Source organism: Siniperca chuatsi, linkage group LG7, assembly GCF_020085105.1.
Source record: "Siniperca chuatsi isolate FFG_IHB_CAS linkage group LG7, ASM2008510v1, whole genome shotgun sequence".
Classification (NCBI taxonomy): domain Eukaryota; kingdom Metazoa; phylum Chordata; class Actinopteri; order Centrarchiformes; family Sinipercidae; genus Siniperca; species Siniperca chuatsi.
Window position 1 is genome coordinate 25006203 of NC_058048.1, and position 27324 is coordinate 25033526.

The following is a 27324-nucleotide window of genomic DNA, read 5'->3' on the forward strand; positions in this document are numbered from 1 at the left end:
GTTTCAGGGGACCTGCACTTTTCTGTGAGTTTGTTCCAGATATATGGTGCATAAAAACAGAATGCTGCTTTTCCAATTTTTTTTTTCCAGACCTGTCCCAGATGATCTGAGCGATCTGGATGGTTCATAACGTAGCAGAAGATCAGAACTATGGCCTTAAACCATTCAGTGCTTTATAAACCAGCAGCAGTATTTTAAAATCAATTCTTTGACAGACAGGAAGCCAGTGTAAAGACCTCAGAACTGGAGTGACGTGGTCCACTTTTTTGGTCTTAAGTGAGGACTCGAGCAGCAGCGTTCTGAATCAGCTGCAGCTGTCTGATTTTTTTTTTTTTAGAGAGACCTGTAAAGACAACGTTACAGTAGACGAGTCATCTGAAGATAAATGCATGGACAAAATGCATGCAAAGTTTTTCCGAATCCTGCTGCTGAGACATAAGTCCTTTAATCCTGGATATATTCATCTGATGGTAGTTGGCTGACTTTGTAATTGTCTTAATGTGGCTATTGAAATTCAGGTCTGAGTCCATGACTACACTAAGATTTCTGGTCTGGTTTGTGGTTTTTATCATTGCCGGTTGAAACTGAGTGCTGACTTTTAATCGTTCCTTTTTGGCTTAACAGTTACTTCAATTTTATATTTGTTTAATTGAAGAAAATTCAGGCACATCCAATCACTGGTAAATGAACCATAGTCCCCTGGTGATATGGTTATGTAAATGTGTGTGTCATCTGCATAATTATGGTACTTAATTTTGTTGTTTTCCATAATCTGAGCCAGTGGGAGCATGTAGATGTTAAACAGAAGAGGCCCCAGAATGGAGCCTTGGGGAACTCCACATGTATTTTTTATCCATTCAGATGTGTAATTACCTATAGATACAAAGTAGTCCCTGTCCTTTAAGTAGGATTCAAACCAGTTTAATACTGTGCAGCACTGAGGTCCAGTAATACTAAGACTGAAATTCTGCCACTGTCTGTTTTAAGTGCATGTCATTGAAGACTTTAACAAGAACAGTCTCAGTTCTGTGGTGTGCTTGAAAACCTGACTGGAAGATATCAAAACAGCTTCTTGATAGTTTAATGTCAAGAAGTTGTTGAGAAACAGCTTTTCAATGATTTTACTTAAAAACGGGAGGTTTGATATGGGCCTATAATTGTTCATTAGTGACATGTCTAGATTGTTCTTTTTAAAGAGTGGCTTGATGACTGCAGTTTTCAGGGCCAGTGAGAATACATCTGAGAGAAGAGACATGTTGACAGTTTGTAGAAGGTCTGAGGCCATGCAATTAGAAACATTTTTAAAAAAGCCTTGGCAGAATATCAAGGCAGCAGGAGGAGGATTTCAGATGTTGTATAATATCCTCCAGGTTTTTATGGTTGATAGGATCCAATTGTGTCATGCTATTTGAATTGATTTTATGTGGACCCAGGTACAACACATCCTGTACCTTTTTATAAGGAGGCACTGACTAAGACACTGCCTGTCGAATTTTCTGAATTATTCTGTCAGTGAAGAAGGAGGCAAATTCATTGCAGGCCCTACTAGGTAGAAGTTCAGAGGCTACTGACACAGGAGGGTTTGATGATGTCACAGAAGAAGGACTGCCTTGCATTTCTCAGTTTTAAATTATAAATGCCAGAGACAGCCTTCACCTTAGTGGGTGCAATGGCATCAATAATGTGTAATTTTAGAATTGAAATTATCTACAAGCTCATTGACTGAGACCCAAGAGAGGATGGGTGTGGATAAATATTTCACTGGTGTTTTCACCTTTTTGTGATTACCTCCGTTTGAACATTTGTGTGCACAGAGATAGCACTCTGAAAGAGAAAACAGGAATGATCAGAGAGAACATCAGTCACCACAACCTTAGAAATGTTCAGATCCATCCATTTGATTAATTGGCTAACCCTGAGACTACAACAACAGTTTCAAAAACTGATTTAACGTTAGCCTGATGGGAGCACTAAAAGAATTGTTTAGAATTTGCATACAGGTGTTATGTATCCACTTTGCTATATTGACTGTGATCTGAAAAGTACTATGGGACTCATTTCCTTTTTCTATGTCTTAGCCACCATGTCATTTGCACACCTCAACCAAATGGTTCAGATAATCCAAATTATTATATCACAAATGTTTGTTAATAGTTTAAAATAAAGCCAGCCCAACTATTCATTTTGCATATGATGAAGATTAGATTAACACTTTAGAAAAGGAAGCAAAAAATCAGAATCATTTTTGGCTAAAGTTAGATTGGCAGCCAAATGGATTGGCTGAAATTGACTGGACTATGTTCAGTGAACTTGAACAGATGACCTCAGGCACTCAAAACAAAAGTTTGTTGATACATAAAGTTTTACAGTGAATAAAAAATGTGAGTAATGCAACACCACCTATTGTTTGTTTGCACCTAATGTCCATACAAAGTTTTATAGTTTCTCTCTAACATTGTCTCTTTACAGCCAGTTAATGTTAGACCCAATATGGTAACTGTAGAGAAACTTACAATTACAATTTCTATAGCAATGAAACAATGCAGGAATTATTCTTGTTGTTGTTGTTGTTTTTACTTATTTAAATGTAAGACAAGACAAAGGGGGTTTCTGTAATGTTTAATCAAATAAAGATTTTTTGGTTCAGCCAATTTCACATACAACCATTAAGCAACATTCAAGGAAAAACTCACTAAAAAATCTTAAAACATGAGTAGATGAGACGAAACCTCTGGAGGACAATTCAAAGAGAGATCCTCCTGCCACAGAGGGTGAAATACTACTACTGATCTTCCACTGCTGGGGCCAGGCATGGAAAGAACTTGGCTATCCAACTTTTCTTCTTGGACTTTTTTTTTTTTTTTTTTTCAAGAAGAAAAGGTGGTCATCCACCATCCTCTGTGGCCCTGAGGAGGGAGATCTTCTCCTCCTATTTCTGCAGATGATCGACCTTCTGCTGCTCCTCCCTGTGCTTCAGAGCTAAAGTCAAGTTTCTCCAGCTGTTTCTGAGCCTCATTTCTCTTATTTCGGAGAGTGTCCCCCAGCTGGTCTACTATCTTGAGCACCCTCTGAGCCTCAGCTTTCTCATCAATGAATTCTTTACTGACACACCTTCTCCAGCACCTCCCATACTCTAGCTTTGATTTTCAAGAGAGCTTTCACCAACTGATTAGCTTTCTCTTGTGCCTTCTGAGCAATGGTCTCTTTTAGGAAAGCTTCCTCCAAAAGTCCCATTTTCAGTGTCTTCTTAGTCTTAGTCTCAACTTGTGACTTACAAAGAGAAAATTTCCACTTACAAATTTGTGACTTTGTGACTACCACAACAGTGGATCAACATGATTCAATTTGAAGCCACCAAAAATTGCAGAAGTAGTCTGTCCATGGCTGCAACATTTAAGAATTTACCAGTTCTAAGGAATATTGGGTTAACTTGATAGTTTGAGACGAAGCAGAAATTTGTCTGACACTGAACTGATTCAGTGATTTGACAGGTGCTTGATGTGTGTCACTTGCAATGTTGCTGTGTGGAATAATATCTGTAAGGGTAATATCTCAGTTGTGCCATATGATATTTTCTCCAGTATATTTGTAGATAAAGAACATTTACCCAAACCAAGAGATAAGGCAGCCACGACTGTAATCTGTGACTCACATCTATAATCTCCTGCTGCTCTATTACCACCGAATAGGGGACAGGACAAAACTCTTTTGTAATTTCTGGCTACAGGGATTAGTAGTGTCTCTCGTCGTGTACTGCCTGACAATGAGCAGCAGTGTTTCTTAGTAAAACTGAAATATTGCTTTGTTCTATTAAGAAGTGGTGATCAGTCTCTCTTCTTTCATAAAATTCAGGCATGTATCAGGCTTATAACTGGTCTTTTAATGTTGTGTATTTCATAAAGATGCTATAATCAACATTTTTGTATTAATATTATCACACGACTATGTGTTTGTAATAGGAGTAGCTTGTAGTGACAAACCCACAGCTAATTTATCATCCAACTCTGCAGTTCCTCTCAGATCTATGCAGCATTTCAGTGTATTTTAGCTCATTCTTTTGGTTCAGTCTCACCGCTCTCATCAGTGTCGTTTATAGCCACAGCAGGCAGCTGTTTTCAGCAAAACGCTTTGATAAACCCACTGTAGGCTTCCTGCCCAGCACCAAATGGCAGACAGATACAGTTAGCGACAAGCCTGTGAACATAGTGGAGCATTTAGCAGCTAAAGAGCCTATAATTTCCCTCAGGAGTTGGCGAAACAGAGCTAAAAGAGGAGTGAGTATTGGACTTACATTACTCAGGTAGACAAAAACACGACTCCAAATGAATGCTAATGTTGCTCCATGTCTGCTGGGCGTGTTAATAAGAAGTTGTTTGCTAACAAGTTTGCCATATCAACTTGTGTTTACAGCTTGTTTCTCCTGCCCCCAAGTGGCCAAAATATATAAATGCAGGTTTAAGTATTTATTATTAATAGAGAATGCCAAGTACTAATGTATTATAATACAGTACATAACTTTTTACTTTGATTAATGTCACACTTTACATGCGTCACTCTCCATACGGCACTTAAATGAGTCTTTCATGTGTTTAACTTGCAATTAGGAAATACATTTGAGAGCAATTGAATGCAGGGTAGCATGGTGAAACATGAGGAAGACAAAACATCACATATAAAACAAAGAAAAACATGGAGGGAAAAATTTGTATTCTTTACACAGCTCAAAACAGTTCTGGTTGTGCTTTCCAGAACCCCACCCCCAAAAAAATAAATAAATAAATAAATAAATAAATATATATATATATATATATATATATATATATATATATATATATATATATATATATATATATATATATATATATATATATATATATATACACTTCATATTTATTTATATACTTCAAACTGGACTATCAGGTCAGAACTTTAGAATGGAGAGTTGACAGGTCAACAACAAATATACATTATTTTCTTAACTTGCTCATTCCAACAAAGCCTCAATTCATTCTGCAATATGTTAACATAAATACTGTACATTCAAAATAAACACATAATTTGTACATCATTCAGTATTTATCTTAATTAGCTGTTATTTCATCCCACATCCACTATCCAATCAAATCTGAGAACCCGCCTACTCATACACCACATAAAAGGGCGTGCTTCCTCTTTAAGCACTTGCACAAGATTGCTTTTACAAAGGACTTAAACTCTGACAGGTTATTGCATCTTATTACAGCATATCTTTTAATATATTTTTAAGAAATAAACTTAATTCTTATGTTGAGTACAATTCTTTGTCAGTCGATATTGGAACCATAAATTAAATAAAGAAAACAAAGACAACTGTATGTGAGAGAATGTCCACCTTTCTCAACAAGAAGGGCACAACATTGTTGGTGCTTCCTCACACGCATAAAAATCCTACACATTTTGGCTTTAATTCATATCCAAAATAGATGTTCTTCAACATAAGATAGTGGTGCATTACTGTCAAACAGATCTATTATTTTTCTGCTGTGTTATTATATTTGGGCCACATAATATTGTGTTTGAAGTGCAACTCTCTAAAATATTTATTTGTTTGGCATGTGTAAACATATACATTAGTTGGCTGTAATTTTAGCTTTAATAGGCAATTGCTAGTTTGAATACATGAGCTGGCAAAATTGCATTTGTAGCTTTCAAAGTACCACATAACCTACTATGTGATGGCTTTAACTGAAGACAGAAAGACAGCAGTTATGAATTGAGCTCCAGTTCTGCTATTCTAACATTGACTTGCCTTTTATTAGGAATTGGAGAAAAAGGCTTGTGATGAAATGGTCACACCCTGAGGCTCTGCTGCTCTGCAGCTTGATGGGATAGTGTTTTACGGCCAAATGTTGCCGATGGATACCATGTGCAGTCCTGTGCTAGATATTGTAGTAAACTGTAGAATTTGTATCTTAGAAAAACAGGGGGTGAGGTATAAAGACGTGGCACCAGTGCCAGGATGGAGGAGAGGAAGAGTGACAACTTCATCACCATAAAATTTGTAGATAACGGCACAGAGGACAGCAAGAGTGCTCACAGACAGTTTCCGTCTGATTATCAATAATGGAAAATAAATCCAAGTTTTGATTTTGCCTAGCTTCACCTCTGTTAATGACTTCTTGAAATGAATTGTGGCACAATTCATTTGTGATGTATGGTCTGGTCTCGCCTCCTGGCTGCAATCTCAAGTGGAAACAGACACAAGAGATGTGCTGTGAATACTGCACCCATACAGGATTTTGGCTCCCTATTCACACTGGTCAAACCTTCTGGAACTCATTTGTTATAATCATAGGCATGACTTTCATGCCTATTAATACTGTGGCAGTGGAGCTCTGCAATGTGAATCCTCCCTTTGTCCTTCCTTTCAGCATATTCTTGAAATGGTGACAAAGTGGCAAAAGAGGCATGTGGCAGCATTGGTTGGACTTTAAAGGTTTACATTTGGCAAGCACTGTCTGTATCCACTGTGCTCAACACAGGGAGCAGCTGCTGAGAAATCGCGCTGTTACTTCAGCCCATCATCACTAGCCCCAGGGCATTCACAGGCCAGTCAGAGCTTGGCTTCAGGGCTATAGGGGAGAGAGTGCACTTAACTTAGCTGGCTGAAAGAGGCTTTCTCTACCAGGGGGAATCTGATATGGACACCAGCTGGCTGCAGGAACTTAAGTGAGATAAATTGCAAAGTAGTTAGTCTATCCTTCCCAGTTGAAGGTAGCAGACAGAGGCTTATCTCTCAGGATATGCCTGTAGTCACATATTCTTGAAGGAATGAGGCAGGTTTGCATGCTGAGGTAGGACCTCAAAGAGATCATGTTAGCATGGCAACATTAAGATGCAGCACTGTGCACTGCTAACCTGCATGTAGTGCAATATTTTAGAAAAGTTGTAAATATGTGCAAACAAAGGAACATTTTCAAACATACAATACACAGAAATTTAAACAGTTACATTTGTCTCAAAAATCCTTCTTCTGGTTTTCCACCATATTATCGTTCTTGTGGAGTGTAGTAGCTTAGCCGTTTGGAAATGAAGATGTGGTGTCCCATGTTTTTATATGTATACTACACTACATGAATATTTCACCTTAAAATGAATCCTTAAAAAAGCAACAGTTAACATCAGGTTTTGTGTCAATAACTGTGAATCAAATCCTGGACTCACTATATTTACACTGACATCCAGCAGACATACAGAGAGAAAGCTGCAGAAACTCTGTTATGCACTGTTGCATTGTTATCTCAATTGCTATTGTTTTTTCGCTCTCCACCTAACACGCTAACGCCCAGACATGAATGCAATTGATGTTTTCGGGGAGGTTGTCAAAAGGTTGTCAAAAGCATTCTGGGAAATGGAGGAAAATGCCAACTGAAGTAGAAGCAGAGGAGACAGCTTGATGCAATGGGAGTTTACCAAAAAAAAAAAAAATGTCAATAACTTCAGTGTAAAATAACAGAAATCTATTCAACATCACACTATATATAACACTGTGTCCAACAGATTTTGTATCCAATGGTGGATTTTCCGTTGAATTCATACCGTTTTCTGTGTGTTCCCTGTGGTTTGAAGGTATGAGCTGCTACAGAAGCAGCTTTTCCAGCTGGAAGAGGCAGAAGGAGGCTTTGACCAGTTCACACGCAGCTACAAGAGCTTCGGTGTGCAGCGACAGCCTGACAACAGCCTGTTTTTTAAAGAGTGGGCTCCGGCAGCAGAGGCCCTTTTCCTCACCGGTGACTTCAGTAAGTAGCCTGAGGAGAAGTGTCAGCTCCTGAACAACAAGTTAACGGTGTGATGTCCAGGTTGTTTTCCTAAAGCTTCTACTGAGTTTTATTGCTGCTCATTTATTATTCACACATGCATGTTCTGTGTTTAAAGGTGTTGCAATTCCTACAAAACTGACCCAATATAGATGTGAACACCCTGAAATTACAATTATCAATTCATTTGTACAAAATAGTGAGTCTTTTGTGTTTGGAAGTCTTCCTTTGGTTTTGGCACGGCAGGCATCCTCATTGTTTTTTTAGAAGCATGCAGCAAGCAGATGGATGAAAGTATGCTTCATTCCAGTTTTATAATAACAATCAATTTGCAATAATAAGTCGGATTACTAAAAAGGAAATGACACTTTAATATAGAGTTACATGCACTGTTTGGATCAGAAAGGAAAAAGAGATTTCAGTGCAAACAGAAAGGTTGCATATCTTCATGGTGCATTAAATAAGAAATTTGACATTTCTGCACTCTTGAACACAAAAGGGCCAAAAATTAAGAAAAAGTGGAGAGAACTGTGGTACAAGGGTATCAGCCCTTTTGATCAACCAACCTGGGAGTAGGAAATGTGGAAAATATTGATTACACAGGATAAACTTGCATACTGAAGGGGGTTCTTTTGAATGTGGGAGTGTTTGTTAATATTTTAGTAGCTGGTTATTTCATCATCGCCTGCAAAGTTGTTGAGTGAGTGCAACCTCTGTGTTTGCACTGAAATCTCTATTCCCTCCGGTCCCAACTTTGAAAGTAATTTCAGGTTAATAGTCTTTTGAGTGTTATTTTCAGTTAATGTGGGCTGTGAAAATGCAACAAAATTTATTTTTGTCATCATTAACAAGATAAAATGAGACTTGCTCTCATCTATCAAATAGATATACAAGGCAATACAAGCTCTCAGTGTAATTTTCTTTATTTTTTTTATATCTTTTGTCTTTCCTTTATCAAATATATTAATGCACTGTGCTCTATTACACATGTCAGTAGTAATATATTCCTCTCAACGGACAAACAAAAAATACAAAAAATGTAACAATAGAAAAGAATAACAAGAAGGATGGTGAAAGAATTCAGACCTGTGCACATAACTCAAATACCAATGCCATGCCACACCACAGCAAAAACCTCTGTACCTCTGTGCCACAGCCATTCTGAACTGACACCCTGCAAAAGCTAATAGTAATCCCTCAGATTGATACTGTATGCAAAACCGGAGGTTTGTCAGTTTGTTTATTGTCCCTACACGTTTTTTGTGCTAGTTAGTTCTGTTGCTGCCATTCCGTCTTTCCATATTTCTCCTGTTCCTTTTCCTTTTTTAATTATCTTCCCAGGACCTTGGGCAGCAGCTCAATTCCAACATTCAATTCTGTGAGAGATTACATTTTGACACGGCTCAGTCATATTATTTGATTTCAATTTCATAGTAAATGTGGAAACAGCCCAGCAGCCCTAGTCATGAATATGGTGCAGGTTGGATGCATAATGCTCTGGGTTTTTTTTGTCAGAGGAGTTTAAGCAAAAGGAGATAAATAAATTGTGAAAAAATATCACTTGGCCTGCCTGTGAAAAGTGCTGGTGTTGTGCCCGGCCACTTCTGGAGCATCTCCTATGATTCATTTTCTATCCTGCTGTTGTTTTTTGCTCATGAATAGCAAACAGATATGGATTACTGAATAAAAACAACCTCCTAAATTGACACGCCAAGGTGGTTGCTTTATAATAAATGTTTTGTGTACTAATATATCCCTGTCAGTCAATGACAATCGGTAATGTGGTATCAGCAGGTTATGAATGAATGCCTCTCGGTTGTTCCCTCACAGATATAATTCAATGAGCAGTGGAGTGGTATTTTATCAGTTTTTCTTTTAGATGACTGAGCCTGGTGCTTAACTCACTGTTGCAAAAGTCACAGGATACAGGAGCGCAGTGCAGAGTACAAAAACAACAAGACAGAATTATGTAACAGGTTTCAGATGAGAGAGAGGAACAAATTGTGTGAAGACGGAGTGTAGAAGTCAGAAAAATAAAGAGGCCCTGTGGCCACAGGGGGATATTGAAATAGAGCAAAAGCCACAGTGGTGACTATCAGCCACAAGCTGTTGTTAACACAAGGCAAAGTGGCAACACACTACCGCTGTAATTATGAAGAATGCAACTGTTAATTATTTTATTTGCAATGCAAAATAATTTAAAGGATTTTAAAATTACTGACTTTGGCGGTAGTACTAGTAGTAAAATCAAAAAAGACACTAAAAGCAATGGTAGTACGGAGTGCATCAATTTTCTATAAACAAGTTTTCAATAATCAAAAAAGTATGTGATTGAAATAGTTAAGAAGCTAATAATCACATAAAAATTCCACATACACAGGCACATAGAATATGTAAATCACAGTCTTTAACCAAACAATACAGCACAGCTGTAGTAGTATTATGAGCCTTATTCTGGTCAGCATAGTACATTAACACGGTGCCAGGCTAATTTGCACATTGGCAGTACAAAATAGAGACAAGAGGTTATAACGGTGATATTCAACCTGGGGGTCAAGACCTCACTTCAGTCACAAGATAGATCTGAGGGGTCGCATGGTGATAGGAAAGATAGGAAAAAATCATATTTCCGCTCCAAAAATTATGTATTTTTTCAGACTTTTTCCTAATCTTCATCTCTGTGATCACTTCATACCAAAGGAACATGAGATATTCATGTACTGACTTGGGCTGCTCTTTCATAGGCATCTATGATCATATGGCTTTCTTTGATCAGGATACAGCTAATCAGAGTTGATGCTTGGCTCTGTTTTGTAAACCAATTAATTCTGATGTGTTTAAACTTGTGTTCCCCCATAGATGGCTGGGACAAATTCTCCCACCCCTACACCAAGAAAGAATTTGGCAAGTGGGAACTGATTCTACCTCCCAAGCATGACAAGTCTCCAGCTGTGGATCATAACACCAAATTCAAGGTAGAGAACAGAACATCTTCATGCCTATTTTCACGCCCTCAGTAGGTGTCATCTTGCCACGGTGGTACGAGGACTTGTCACTGTACTGTACGAGGGAGATTTGTGTGGTGTCTTATGAACCAAGTGGAAACCTGGCGTGTCGCCGTCAACAACATGTCATACTCACGGCGCGCAGAAGGGAGATTACTGTATGTACACAATCCACACAGTGGAGGGTAGATACACCTGAGGAGCCCAACTGATGGCTTTTATTTCAGCTGCTGTCTGAGGCAGGTATCCCTCAGGACATTGTGCCGTGTTTGTCTGTGCAAAACACAGCTTGCAGTGGGTGTAGATGATTGGTTTTTAGCTCTAGTAAATAATTCATCAGGGTTAAATGCAAAAGACGCACCTCCCATTATGCATTGTCTCCCAAGCAAACAGCGTGGATGAGAAATAATCCTGAAATGAGATGCCAGACATGGAATGGATGGCATCGTGGCGCCACTCTCCTTGGGACCGGGTCATCGTTGGCACACTCCTGTGCCCTGGACAGGCTGCCCAGCTCCCATTGTCAGCGGAGGTCAGTCTGAGGACGATAAGAAGCAGATGGAAACGCTGGCACCTGGCCTTTCCTTGTGCACCCCTGCTGCCTATGAATGGCTGTCTTGCTGTGAGCTCCACTTTAGAATTAGTTCCACAGCACTCCCTCGTGGAAGCACAAGCCTAGCTCCAATCACTCTCGTGTAGAGTAGCTTGCCCTTCCATCCCCTTTGTTCAGGGTCCAATTTGTCTCCATAAACAAGCAGTGTCCTTTTGTGGGTACTGTATTTGCAATGAGTTCTTTATGTCGAGAGTATGCAAGACTTTAGACAAGTGAACCGAAGTGTTTTCTAAGCAAACACCCCCTTTTTCTTCTTCAACTTCTTGCATATTACCTGGCTCTTAGTTGTTTTTCCTGTTCATGTGACCCCTCAGCCTGCCCAGCAGTCTGATTTTTCTTTAATGTGCTTAATGCTGGCCAATTTGTCTGAAGGACCACCGCTCTGTCAGGCTTTATGCCAGTCCATTTATCCAACTATCTTTTCCTAATCCTATAAACTGTGAAGCATGTCATAAGGGGAGCCAGGCAGCTAACTCCCAGGTGGCCTGGCCATAATGAAAAAACCCCAGAGGGGGGTCTGGCCAACGGCTCGCAGGCAGGTGGCATTGGAACAGTCATTACTTCACAACAGTAGCCAGAATTAGTTGGGTTCTAATGCCTGTTTCTGCAGGGGACAAAACAGGGTGAACACATACTGTGGGTAACACTACAGGATCGATTTCTTAGTGGGTTTTTCCAACTCTCATGCTGGCTTTCTCCTTTCTTATTTGACTGAAGGAGACAAAGTAACTTGTCAGTTAGTTTTCCAAACTATACTTATTTGACCCCCTTCCAATCCTGAATTGCAGACATAATAGATGAGAGGCAATGGATAATGATTTATATTTCCTATTTTTCTAAATTGCTCCCTGGCTCAAATGCTCAAGATGGGCCAGTGTGTTAAAACCAACAGAGGAGTTGCTCACAAAAATGAAAGACAGCATATTTACCATTGAATCCAGATTCACCACAACAAGTATTCTTGTCAATACTGTAGCTTTCTGTCCTCTACACCATATTATGTCTTTGGTGTTCTCTTGCAGCCCAGTATAATAGTTTTTAAAGCTGTGAGTTTTGCATTGGCGAGCAGGGAGCTGCTTCTGTAAAAGGGGCGGTTTATATTGTTGACACATTGAAAAATGTTTGGTTTATTGGTTGAACAATCTGCACCATCTTTTCTGTATAATGGATGGGGAGTAACAGCACATTTTTATGATGTAAGCATTTCATGGCTGAAAGATGTAAATAAATGCTGACTTTAAAAGCGCATACAACCGGGGACAGAAACATGCAGGAGTCACAGAGGATCTTGATGCCTCCGTTGATTTGTGGCCAGGCCTCTTAAACTAGAGGACTGTTATTTATGGCTAATTTCTTTTCTTTTTTGCAATTATGCTTTCACTTTTGCCATTTTAAATTAGTTTGCATACTGTTATCCTTTAGCACTTCTTCCTGTAGGTTTTCAATACAGATTTTCAGTGCTGCAATCTGTATCATGTGGTCCATACTATATCCTTTGTCCGCTTATTGTATAATGTGTGTGTCCCCTTTCTCTCAGCTTATGTAAAGTGCCTGTTGTGTCTTTTGAATATCCCCTCTCTATGTCATTGTTTAAGTGCCCTTGCAATAACATAACACTCATTTGTCTTATTTTCCCAGGTGGTAGTTCACACTAAGGAGGGTGAGCGGCTGTACCGGATCTCGCCCTGGGCAAAATATGTGACCAGGGAGGAGAAATCTGTCATCTATGACTGGGTTCACTGGGATCCCCCTCAGCCTTACATAGTAAGTTATTGTATGTACAGTGCATCTGGAAAGTATTCACAGCGCTTCACTTTTTCCACATTTTGTTACGTTACAGCCTTATTCCATAATTGATTAAATTCATTATTTTCCTCAAAATTCTACAAACAATACCCCATCATGACAATGTGAAAGAAGTTTGTTTGAAATCTTTGCAAATTTAATAATTTAAAAAAACAACAACAAAAAAACTCACAGGTTTTCATCAAGGATGTCTCTGCACATCTTTCCCTCGATCCTGACTAGTCTCCCAGTTCCTGCTGCTGAAAAACATCCCCACAGCGTGATGCTGCCACCACCACTCTTCACTGTGAGGATGGTGTTGGCCAGGTGATGAGCGGTGCCTGGTTTCCTCCAGACATGACGCTTGCCATTCAGGCCAAAGAGTTCAATCTTTGTGACATAAGACCAGAGAATTTTATTTCTCATGGTCTGAGAGTCCTTCAGGTGCCTTTTGGCAAACTCCAGGCGGGCTGTCGTGTGCCTTTTACTGAGTGGCTTCTGTCGGGCCCCTCTACCATACAGGCCTGATTGGTGGAGTGCTGCAGATATGGCTGTTCTTCTGGAAGGTTCTCCTCTCTCCACAGAGAAACGTTCTGTCAGAGTGACCATCGGGTTCTTGGTCACCTCCCTGACTAAGGCTCTTCTCCCCCGATTGCTCCGTTTGACCAGGCAGCCAGCTTTAGGAAGAGACCTGGTGGTTTCAAACTTCTTCCATTTACGGATGATGTAGGCCGCTGTGCTCATTGGGACCTTCAATGCTGCAGAAATTTTTCTGTACCCTTCCCCAGGTCTGTGCCCTGATACAATCCTGTCTCGGAGGTCTACAGACAATTCCTTGGACTTCTGGTGTGTGCTCTGACGTGCACTGTTAACTATGGGACCTTAAATCATGTCCACTCAACTGAATTTACCACAGGTGGGCTCCAATCAAGTTGTAGAAACATCTCAAGTATGATCAGTGGAAACAGGATGCACCTGAGCTCAATTTTGAAGGCTGTGAATACTTATGTACATGTGATTTTTTTATTTTTTTTTTTTATTAAATTTGCAAAGATTTCAAACAAACTTCTTTCATGTTGTCATGTTGGGATATTGTTTGTAGAATTTTGAGGAAAATAATGAATTTAATCCATTTTGGAATAAGGCTGTAACATAAATAAATGTGGAAAAAGTGAAGCGCCGTGAATACTTTCCGGATGCACTGTATGTAATGTATGAAATTAATTGTAAAAACCTCATCACAACTTCCTGGTTTGATGACAAAATTAAAAAGAAAAAGTTTAATCAAGCTAATCTCCTCTGTTATGTGTTATGGCTGTATGTTGGGTCTACTCAATGTAGCCTCCCACGTTCTGGTCCTTCCATCACTGCTTTAATTTCTTGCTGTGTAAAACATACACATACAGTTCAATTTAAAATCAGCCTCACATCTCATATCTACAGCTTTTGTGGTCACTCTTAATGTGTGTGCTTGATGCTGCTGATTTGCTGCTACTTAACGTCCTCAGCACAAGTGTGCACAAGCAAAACAATAAGAGGCTATTAAAGACCACCTTGCTTTCTTTATCGCTTGTTATTTGGCAGCATTTTAATTAGAGAAGCCCTCTTACTGGCAGTATATTCGCTTTATTTACAAGTGGCTCAATCATGTACTTCAAATAGTGGGTTCACAAGGCCTGGTGGGTAGCCATCAGGAAATTGGTTCTATGTATAAAACAAATCCCTCTCCCATTGCGTAACACAGACAGTGTGAATCATAGATCTTTTAATATTTAACATAGATCTTTTAATATTTAACATTTGCAGAACCATTATCAGCCTCTGTGGTAAAATATTGGTGCAGAGACCCAGAAAACCCACACTGTGTCTTTGAATTTATGGTTCATAATTATACACCAAATATACTGTATTTTTAGCAATATTTTGGAAAAATTGCTGGATGACGTGCTCATGATTTTCTGTCCAATTTTGGTTTCCTCTCCAGCAAATCCACCCTCGGCCAAAGAAGCCCACGAGTCTGAGAATATACGAGGCCCACGTGGGCATCGCTTCACCTGAGGGAAAGGTCGCCTCATACACCAACTTCACAACCAACGTGCTGCCTCGTATAAAAGACCTGGGTAAGACATGAGACCACATTACCTCCATGAGATTATTCTCTTCTTCATTGGCCTCCCTCTTATTTTGTTGGCTACTCAATTCTGTAAAAAGTGCACAGTAATCATTGTGCTGTGATCTTCTTCATCCAAGTGACAACCAGAGCTTTTGTTGACTCAACTTCAGAACATTTTGTATCTTCTGCAGCCAAGAACAGAGAGGAAGTGTAGCATTTAGGTGATGTTTGTATATACCTCCTTATTTATCAAATCAGAGCCAACAATGTGGATGGAAAAAAAATAGTTGAGGGGTTTTGAGAGACATTTTTATTTTTTTTTATAACTGTGTCCTGTTCTGTCTCTGTCAACACTGGTCCATAACCCAGCAGACATGCTTTGCTGTGAGTGCCACTGTTCCTCCAGTAGAAGTAGTATTTTCAGTGGCAGACCTGTCACACTCCCTCTGCACAAAACCACATCAGCAAGTCAACATCCTGTTTACTGGCATGACCTGAAGGGATCACTGACTGTTGGACAGTGTTTTGTAAAGAGGGCTCCGCAGCACCAGTCATACACCACACAGCAGCTATGGCTTGTTTCCGTTTCCATGATCTTGACTCAGACAGCCAATAGTAGACAAAAGCCATCTTCCTGCACCTTGTATCATTCAGTAAAGATGATATGACCTACAATCATGATAAATTATGTATAAACACAACTATGTGATTTTTTTCCCCATACTTAAATAGTTTTTTTTTAATCAGAATTCATCAGGCAACTGTGACAATTAATGTTACTGTAAACATTTTCCTTTATATCAAAGATGATATTTATCTGTTCTTTGTGAAATTAGTATAGCAGACAGAGGACATGTGGTTAAAGAATTTTGGCAATATTTAGATTTTTTCCCCCTTATTTTATAAAAGAAATTAAGAGGCAAATAACTCTTGAAATATGTTTTGCACAGCAAACAAAAATTAAAAACATTATTTAATTCAAAAGTGTGGTTTTTAGCAATGCTAGCAGCACAGCTTATGGCAATGTCAGCCTGCCTGTCGTTCCAACACAACTTGTATTTTAGTTTGCCTTAGAATTTTTTTAAATGATTTTTCTCTTTTACCAAAAATATGCCTTGCTATGATGAAAATTCATCATATATACAGTCCATACATACATAGCATAAAGGTCCAGTCTCATCCAAAACAACACAGACTAAATTGTGAAAACACTTTACGTGATGGTGGTGCCATGGAAACTTTTTTTCATTTTAAAATTTTTGTGATCTTCTCTCGCTATTGACCAAATTTTCTTTTTAGAAAAACTTTTGTTTTGAAGACAAATTGTTGTAAGAGTTAACTTTTCTAATGCTAAAAATGATCGCCTTTTTCCCTTCATTACTAAATTTCAGGACTGAAGGATGGTGTCCATGTTGCTGCTTGCAGCTATCCTCAAAAGAAATACCACTGTGCTTTCACTTGGGAGCAGTGTTTTACGTATTGTCATCACACGTGTGACTCGCTAACTGCGATGTGTGTGATTAATTTTCCTAATAACTTGACTTATGATAAAGAGCTAGATTCAAATGTGACTTTAACCTTATGGGACAGATCCCTCTCTTGGTTTGCAATTCTGCTCATATGAGATTTGCCATTATTTTGCATTCAAATACAGCCTGCTGCACTGACATTATTAAAAGGCACAGATATGACTGGCACAGCAAACCAGGTGCAATCTGATAAATGCTGTTTGCTTGGCTGTGTCATCCTGTTTAGTGGGAAAGGAAACTGCCAGAGTAAATGCTGTCAAAGAATCTACCTGCAGCAGCTGAGGGAATCTGAACAATAGGATTCTCCAGGAGGCTAAACTCCACCGTCTCTAGTGACGGCTGCCTTTGCCTGCCATTTTTTCATTTTCTTGACTGTGGATATATATATATATATATATATATATATATATATATATATATATATATATAAATATAAAGAGAAACTTCCTCTCACCCCAGTGCTTTGTCACACTCCTCCAGAAGCCAAAGTTTTTTTCTCTGTCTAGCCTGAAAAGAAGCTGCGATATAAATAAATAAATCTGCTCCACACAACAGTGAAAAACCGCAGGGCCTCCCTCTGGAGTGCTCAGTGGCAGTTTAAAAGCCTGTTGTTCTCTTATTCATAGAAGCAGTTTTCGTAGGTCGTTTTGAAATGTTGTACATGACCTCCTGACTCTGATAGCTGGTGTTTCCCTGTAGCCACAACTTGTCTTTACGATACCAGAGTATGTGTCAAAAAGGAATGCCTGGAGCTCATATATACAATATGACTGAAATGGGTCAAATAGTATTAAGTCATAATTTTTCCAGATACTTTCTGTACCAAATGAATGTGGCCAAACATAATGTTTTCAGCATTTATAAGTATTCAAAAACTTGCACTTCTTGTTTTATCCTGTGTGGCCAACCAACCCCACACCTCAATGAGAATTATTTGCATTTTTAACTGATGTTTGGGATGTGATCTAAGCAGCTGCTGATATTTTAAGAGGAATCATAAGAAAAAAGAAGATGGCAAGAATAATATTCTCTCCATACGCCCAATGTCTGAGGTATTTACATCAGTTAGATAAAGTTAGTTCAAGAATCTGGTAGGAAAGCTTTGAACACATGAAATCAAGAAGAATCTTTTGAAATAGAATGTTTTTTTTTGTTTTTTTTCCTGCTCTCTGCCTTCTGTATCCAGGTTACAACTGTATTCAGCTGATGGCTGTCATGGAGCATGCCTACTATGCAAGCTTTGGATATCAGATTACAAGTTTCTTTGCTGCTTCCAGGTAAATGCTTGTGAATTTCAGAGTAAGATTTATGTATTTTGCACACGCGTGATTTCAAAGTAATCATGTTAAAAAACTGTATAAAGTCTCATGGTATAACTGTATAAAGTTATAATCTCAATGGTTTTCACTAAAAGAACCTCCATTTTTGATACTCTTTATAGTCAGCATCTCTTCAGCATTAACTATTATATTTTTTTGCACTCTGTAATTACATGTCTGTATTGTAAGTTTTATTGTTAGTGCCATTCCTGCGCCGGAATCAAGTGATTCAGAAGAAACAATGCATAAATATATTGATGTGCTAGTGTGTATTTCACATAATGTGGAAGACAACATTCGATCATGAGTTCAGTATTACCATGCTGGAGGACATTGTTGACTGTTTTCTAGAATCCTTTCAGGCCACGGTGTGTTTAGCTGTGCTCTAAACATTCACAAGTTGCTCTTTTTCTGTTGTATTTCAAAAGTAGCTGCTGAAGGCATCTTTGCTGCTCCCAGTGGTCAATACACATACCATTTATCATTCCATTTATGGTATGTGTATGTAGGTATTTAGGTATCGCTAATTCAACCAGGACTAAAATTTATTTATTTATTTCATTTACACCACTTTACCTGCCACTTGCAGTATGTGCCCTTTAATACATTTGCAAATAGTTTTAGAGAAGACATACTGAGTGAGCAACTTCGCACTTTATAGAAATAGTCACCTCAAATCAAGGTTAGGAAGTCTGACACCAACAATAATCTCTCTGTAAATACATTTGCTGTTAATCCAGAGAGTGGAGGGAGGCGTAGATAAAGGTGGACTAGTCTGAGTATTTATCTTCTTTCAGAGATCCCTCTTTCCTTGCTTAGAGTAGAGCATAAACCCAAAGTGTAATGTATATAGTGTAATTTCACCCATGATTGATCTCTCAGTGTCATTTAAAACCTGAGCTGTTGAGTACCGGGAAGTGGGGATAATACTGTCGCTATGTGTCCTGTTTTGCAAGGAAGTTGATATAATCATAGCTGGAAGGACAGACGGGACGTTATTGGACAATATGAGGAATGTATGCAAAGATACAGATATGTGTGCTCTTGCACTTACTTTTAAATAACTCAAATATCTCAAAACTAAGGACATTCATGTTGGTTATCACCTTGCAGAAGACATGGACCAGGTCTATTTTTTGGGGAGGGGCAAGTTAACGTCTGGCATAGGAATTAGAGAGGTTTATTGTTAAGAAAATTGAAATAGCACACAATATACATTTTTGGTCCTTGGAAAGAAGAACAAATGTATATATAAACTTGTGTCTGCGCACATGTTTGCATGGTTGTTCTTTTAGTTGTGTAGTTATGAGATCAAAATGCTCAAATACAGAAAAAAGGTTACTCCATGTGAGGACATTTGGCTCATTCTTCTTCTAAGGGTAATTTTGACATTAGAATTGTTAGATTTACGGTTAAGATTAGGATTAGGGGTATGTTTGAGTTAAATTTAGGCCATGAAATGGAAAGGGTTTAGGATGGGGTCAGGTTGTGGTGAACTAATACAAATCTGTGCATGTGTGTGTATTTGTAGTCGGTACGGTACCCCAGATGAGCTGAAGCAGCTGATAGATGTGGCTCATTCGATGGGCATCGTGGTGCTGCTGGATGTCGTTCACAGCCACGCCTCCCAGAACACTGAGGACGGCCTGAACTGCTTTGATGGCTCCGACTCGTGTTTCTTCCACTCTCCACCCAGAGGGGTGCACAGCCTGTGGGACAGCCGCCTCTTCAACTACTCCAGGTAGGCTCTGTCAGGTTCCACTGTTGTCTACTGCGCCTCATCTTCATACTTGTATAAATTCATCACTCTTCAGTGTACAGTATGTATGGATTTGGTTTACATGAATAGAGGGTGTAGTCATTGAAAGTAAACTCAAAAGCTATTAAGGGTGTGTTTAAAACAAAAAATTAGAAAAAAAAGATATATTGATAATGTAAATGATCTTCTTTCAGCTTTCATGCCAGTGTGAACTTGTCTCCAGTTTTAATATATTTGATAAACTGTGTGTTTATCAAGATTGAATGAGAAATTTCTTCATAATACAAAATATGTTGTGCAATGATGCACAACATATTTTTAGATGTGCATTGACGCATATGGTAATTTTTAATGTAATTAAATCCGACATTCTGTTTTTTCTGAGCCTTTTAGCACTGTCCACGATATAAAAGCAAGGAAGAGCCCACTGATTACTGCAATTTCAACTCAACTCCACATTATGGTCTAGCTATGGGGATTAAAAGCTGCATTTAAATGTTACATATGACACTAAACTCATGAAAGTGATTTTAAAATTGGCCATGGCTGCATCAGATAAATAAATGTTTACCTTTGACAACGAGGTTGATAAATCAGCACTATGATTATAGGGGTTCTGAATTTTAAACAGAAATGTATAAGCAACATATGAACAGATTGATAAATGAGGCCAAATGGGAGCTGACATACCACTCTTTATATTTTCTCAGACTATCTGATACAGCATGATGTGTTGAAGGTCAAAAGCAAGACATGATCTCAAAATGACAGATTACATCTCTCACCAAAATGGCCATGCAGTCGTAGACGTAGAATTGGCTGTTAATGGTGAATTTAAGTTACCTTTTAACATTTTTGGAGTGACAGGTGTTGAATTTTAATGTATTATGAGTAATGATTTTATGTTACAGTGTCGGCAGGCTTTGGCAGTGTTCATATTTTCATTACAAAAGTGTGAGGAAAAACATAAAAGGCCTTAAGTCGGCAGGCTGTTTTCTGACTCTACTGGTGCTCAGTGTACACCAAAACTATTGATGGGTGTTGTAGGCCCTTTTAATTAAGTACCTCCTATTGTCTCTCTACCCAGAAAATGATCCCAGCACACAACAGGCACTGTTGAGTCTATCAAATGCCTTTTTTGAACTTGCTTTTAATAAGTGTGTGTCTGTGTGCACCAGTTTCCAATACATTATACAATGTTTAGCATGAGGCAAGGGGGCTATAACAAGAGAACAAGGTTCTTCTTTCATTAGTTATTGAACTCTTCTCATATCCGAAGCACTCATTAAACACGGTGCAGACATATGCCACGACTGGGAGGCATATGAGGAGTCATTTGTAAAAGCCCAAAGGAGCCCCGCAATGTCATAGCCAGTTCATTTGTCTTCTCTGCCTCTCACAGGTTGTTTGGACGTGTCGTTTGTGTCAAGCTTTTCTGCTACTCCCTTTGGAAGGAAATTAACCTCAGAAGCTAGCCGTGATCTGAGTGTGCAACACAGCCTGTTTTTAATCAAGCAGTCCTCCTATCAGCCATCACAGTCTGACCATGATGTTCTTATTAGGTTGACAGAAGCTGACTGATACTGGCTATCGAAGCATAGATATATTTTCCTTGTTGTTTGCTCTGCTTCCACTGCAGCATCTTTATCAAAGAGCACCTTTTTTTTTACTTGGTACATGTATGTGTTTCTCTTCAACCTTTTCTCATAAAACTTTTAGTGCGGTTTAGATAGATGCCTGCTATCCAATTGTCCTTGCTGACACTTAAGTTAGTGTATGTCGGGAGGTTCTTGGTATCTCTTTATAGAAAGTAGCTTGTACTTCTTCTTACCAAATTGTTGAATTAGTGTAGATGAATTATTTGAGTACACTGAAGGAAGGTGAAGGTAATATACCTTTGCTTTGAGCTGAAATGTTCCAAATGCCTTTGAAACATCAAATTATATTTTGCTTGTATATCAATTGAGCACCTGATAGACTTTTTAAACTTATTTTATACAGTTTATGTGAATATACAAGGTGATGCTCGTACACTCAGATGCTCTTGATGTGATAAGCAGAAACTAACTAGGGGATATCGGCATTATTCACTGGCCGCCATTTCCTCCATAAACTCTTCCAAAGGCGTCAAAATCACCTTGAGACAGTGACTGAGTGAATGGAGCCCATGGTTCGGCATGTAGGGGGTTGGTAGCCAGAGAAGCCAAGCCTCTTTGCAGATCAGGGCCTTCAGATGTGAGAGTTCTGAGAAGCTTGATGTGGGCTCGTTCTGTAATCCCTCCACCTCTCTCAGGATCATTTGCATCCATTTTTCATCAATCTTTGTGTGAATTCTTAAGATATGAAAAATAGGCCTAGGGCCAGGCTTTTGAAAACTCTTTTTAACTCCTCTCCATGTTCTCATGCTGAGATATCGGCCTTGTGTTTGAGGACCAAGGAGCAATAATTCTCTCTTTGACAAGATTACTCTGTGTGTGTTTTTATGACGTTTAAATATTTATTGATGGGGCAATATAAATGGTGAATGTTTGTGCAAAAGATATCTTATAGACATTCACTAAATAAGATTAGCACTGCTTGGATTGTAAATATATTCTGCTACAGTATGAGAGCCCAAATAAGGCAGAATCAAATAAGTTAGGTTTTCTGATGTATGATAAAATGCTAAATCCATTGTTACATTATGTTTTTTTTTTTAATCCATGTAATCCTGCTGTCACTCCCATAAAAATCAGCGTATGCCATACAGGTTTCATTACTACAAGCTACTGTCATGTTTAATATCTATATAATATCTGTATAAAATCTTGGTGTTATAGTAGTGTTAGACATGCCATTTTTTTAAGAGCCACATAACAAATTATGGCAAAGACATTTTTTCCTAAGCATGACAAGACAGTGTGAGATCTGTTTGCATCTTTATCATTTATTGCTTTACTGTAGGTTTTTATCTTTTGGGCCTACAGTGTGCCAGCTAAACATCTTTTAAAGGGAGGGCATGTAGGGAAGAATCACTGTGCTGATAAATGATATGTTTTTATTTTAAAGAAACAGATCAGAAACCATCCTAAAAGAAACAAAAAAATCTATCGCTATCTCCCTATGGAGCATTTATGTTTGGACTTTAGTTGGGCAGCGGTAACTGACTGATCAGTCAATAAACTCACGCTCATTTCATTATTTAGTACCCATGAGTTATTTCCACTGCCCCATCAAGTCTCACAGCAAGGGGAAAAGCTGTTTTTCCCCTTTGGTGAGCTTCAGTTAATGAGCTCAGCTTAGCTGTAGGTGTGCATGGCAGCTGGTTGGAGCTGCCTGTAGTGCTTCCAGTAGGTGCTGGATGAAGCCAGTGGGTAGGAACATAGCTCTGCACCTTCATGCCCCTCGGCCCCTTAAAACTATCTGACAAATAGCAAAAAAGTACCATGGCAGTAATATGTGCAAAGAGCTTTCTGTTAGCAGTCAAATGAATGATCTCCCTGCAATATTTTGTTATGTTTGTAATGTTTTCATTTACAACTACACTGAGCCAGTAAACAGTTTTGTAACTGGCCTGGAATTCCATACTGACCAATACTAATGAAATGGTGCCTACTGTGGCCCCCCCCCCTCTTCTACTGTCCCAACCCCAGGGACTGTTATTCCCTCAGTAAATCCTGTAAGGCTTCACCCTTCCTCAAGGCTGGCTGCCAAGTTCTGGCTCACCACTTTTTGTAATTAACCAGTCCCAAGTGGTCAGCACATTGCAACACATGATGGTGATGTTAGCCAGCTAGCTAGCTAACTGAATAGCTATGATTAGGGAGACATGCCTATAATTTCCTTGATTTCTTTGTCAGAATGGTCATACCATTTAAATAACTTCAGTGATTATTCATGAGAACATACACCTTCAGAGATATCCTGTCACTACTAAAATATGGTCCACTGGAGAAAACACTCTGATGGGGCAGAATGGGCCTGCCAGATTGCAATTGAATTCTGAAAGGCAGTAAGTACAAGGTGATACTAATTACAGGTTACTAAACATACAAGCAGTCTCACAGGCAGCAGAATATCCCTCCCAGGATGACAAGCAAAAGCAGCTAGCTGCCAGGCAGCCTAAAGAATGCCAGACAAATGGCAGATATCTGACATAAAGCACAGCAATACAGGGACAGTCTGTCACGCAGCTAGATGAGAGTTTACCCTGCGAGGCAGCCAGCATCACCAGACTGCTTGGAGGGCTGCTTAACAATGTGGTTAAAAAGTATAAAGACGTATTTCTTACACATGTCCAGCACAGAGCACACATTTGCATCTTAAGACGCACACAGTGCTGATTGGCTAATTGAACCCTGTTTTACTGGACTGCAGCTTATTTGATGAAAGCATATGTGACAACTAAAACATGATTTAAAATTTCTACCTTTAATTACAAAAGTAATAGAAAAGACATTATACAACATAATTACACAAGTAATTTCCTTCAAGAATCTACTGTGCCTATGTGTATTTAATGTATCCACAAGCTGAATGATACATTCCATGATTGAATAAATAAATAAATCAAGCTGCAACAAAGAAATGTCAATTTATTGCAGGTGTCACTCCTGTCAATGTTTCTGTCCTGATCCATTAATGGCTGCAGGGATTGGAGAAAAGTTTGAAATACGTTAAATGAGGCACCTTATTTGTCCTTTTTGGTCCAACAAATGCACACCATCCATCAGGCTGTCTAGCATCGTTGTTTGAGCATCACACTTCTTGTGGAATGACCTGTCAGCTTCTTAAATTTATTTGGTCTTATCTGCAGCTTACCTGTGATGTTGTGAAAACAGGGACTTAAATCTTTCTCTCTGCCATCATGACAAGTTGCCTTGACCCCTTATGCAAAATTGACTTCTAGAAGCACAGCATGTTTCAATATCTGCTCTGCTTCCAACAGAACATAAATGCCATAATGTGGGTCGCAGTCATGTTCAGCTGGAGGAGGTGATAAGCTCTGATAAGGAGCTACTAAGCATAAAGCTGATGTGGAAAAAGTCTTTTATTTGAATTGACTTGTAGTGATTTTTGTAGCAGTGTGTGCATGCAGGTAAAACAACAGCACATATGATAAATAACCTTATCTTACTCTACAAGCAGCAATATTAGAGCTTAACTCTATTAGTGCTTTCTAACCAGGTTTCACTGTCATTGCCGAGCTTTAGCGTGAGACCACAGGCCGAGTGATAACTTAATTGAACTGCATAGATAAGCGGTGTATTGTATCGGGTATAGAGATCTACCTTCTCACTGTAATTGGACTTGATGATGAATGGCATTGTGGGTCCTAATGTGGCAGTATGGTTTCATCTTGGGCCTCTGGCTCTCACTGGCTATTATCTTCGTCCCGTGTGGATACATTGTGTCTGAGCCTTTGTTGGCTCTGTGCATTGGAGTGGAGGACCTAATCTATTTATCACAGGGTCTGCGTGACCACCCAGCCAGGCTGCTATATCGGATCATACCAGGCTCCCTTGTGCTCTTCCTCAAGGGAAGGAGGAAGTGCCGATGTAACGTGCAGCTTCACACCTGTCAAACAGTGCTGAGGTTGGTCCTCCCTGAGGAATGGAGCACAGAAGGCAACACATTTAAATGTATTTTGTGTCATGGCTTACTTGGCCAAAAAAATATGTGATGTTGTCTTTTGCCATAGAGGATGTTATCCTCAGTATTTAGTGTTGTAACATTCAGGAGCAGAATCAATGGAAGAGGAGGTATTATTGAGAACATGAATTGTCTAGTGTTTGGATGGATTTTTGTAGTTTGAGATGTTATTGTGTTGTTGAAGCATGAATCTGGGACAACTTTTTGACATGATGAAATTGCATCATTCAAGCAAAAACATGTTGAGCTGCCCCTTAGTGTGGTGTCGCAACTGGAAAAAAAACAAATTCAGTATCTAACTTTTCTAATTCAGGGTCTGAATCAGGTTTTATAAACTGCTATTTTAGATATAGAGTGCTGAAGGGAAATCAGAACTTCCCAGTTATATTCCAGAAGTAAGAAAACATTTACATTTTTAATAATGCAAATTACCAAAAATTCAGCCTTATAATCTAACTTTGCTCAACAGCATGTTGTGTGGTTCACTTCAGTTGTCTGGACAGGGATGTTAAATGTTGCTATTACATGGCTTTGTTGAATACTCGATTCTGATTGGTCAATTGTGGCATTCTACAGTCTGTTATTTCAGAAGAGCAGACCACTGCTATGAATAACAGACTGTTGTTATGGACGCTGTTCTGATCATAGACTCTCGAGTCCAATCATATCAATCCGCAGAAAGAAATCCTGTGGCAAAAAAACATTTTAACATAATTTTTTAATTAATTAAATCAATATTTGGTGTCAAATTATTGATGTTATCGCTGTACATTAGCCCGCTTATTGCACGGATACTTACTAAAGAAATCAATAATTTGACACCAAATATTCATTTTAAAACGTTGTACATTATCCCTTACTTATGTTAGTTATTGTATCCCAAGCGCTATGAATAGAATCTGCCCAAGGATGGATGGATGGATGAAAAATGGACATTAGAAGATGGCATAGGTGATGTTAGAAGAAGGTTAGATTTCTTTTTTTGTTCTTTAACTTAATTGCAAATGGTTTGGAATATCATACAAATGAAGTAACTCTGCCACCTAGTGACCAAACAAACATTGGTGGATATCAAGGATAACAAAAACAGTTATAATGTCAAATATGGAAAAAAAAAAAAATGTAATGCTTAAATTGTTGACAAATTAATTATTAACTTTTGTTGAAATCATGAAGGGTTCAGTTTATAATACCAATTGCTGCAGTAGATAGACACAGGACTTTGGCTCACTTGGGTATGTAAGGGAGGGGGCAAGGCCTGCTGTACTGCCAGCCAGTGAGTGTGGTGCATCATGAATAGCTAGAACAGCCTGTTTCCGTAAAGACTGGTGTGACGTTCTGGAGGACAAATTATATTTCATGAAACTTTTGGTGAAAAAGTCATCAGTGTACTTCATAGACATAGATATCAATTTGTCACAAAAATAGAATTATATATTAGGTTCACAGATATGGTAATATACTGATACCCACTGATACACACATATCATTACAACCATTGTTGGAGCTGAGTTTACAGAAAGCATCCGAGTTGTGAATTTCAGCCTAAGCAGAGGCAGCAGTTCACTTTTAATCAGTGTCATTCAACTCACATCCTCTGCGCTTTGCTGCTGAGCATGGCACCCATGTGTACAATGTACCATTTGGTGTTCATTGTGCACACCACATAGAGACAACCAAATCCTGAGTTTTAACTGACGTTTCCATGGCAACATACCACTGAATGGGAAGAGGTGAGGTGCGTAGTGTACTTTGCCTTGAGTGGCTGTTCAGA

The 27324-nt window shown here is 38.9% G+C and overlaps 1 protein-coding gene across 3 annotated transcripts in view; it reads left to right on the forward strand.

Moving 5' to 3' along the window:
- Positions 1–27324, forward strand: part of gbe1b (glucan (1,4-alpha-), branching enzyme 1b) — an 84978-nt gene that overhangs the window by 7821 nt on the left and 49833 nt on the right. For all 3 annotated transcript variants that reach the window (XR_006378525.1, XR_006378526.1, XM_044201938.1), the window contains exons 2-7: positions 7609–7778; positions 10656–10771; positions 13053–13178; positions 15184–15319; positions 18028–18118; positions 19692–19901. Coding sequence is in view for 1 of the 3 variants with exons in the window: in XM_044201938.1 (XP_044057873.1) it covers positions 7609–7778; positions 10656–10771; positions 13053–13178; positions 15184–15319; positions 18028–18118; positions 19692–19901 (849 nt within the window). In the remaining 2 variants the exon portion in view is untranslated. The remainder of the gene's footprint in view (positions 1–7608; positions 7779–10655; positions 10772–13052; positions 13179–15183; positions 15320–18027; positions 18119–19691; positions 19902–27324) is intronic.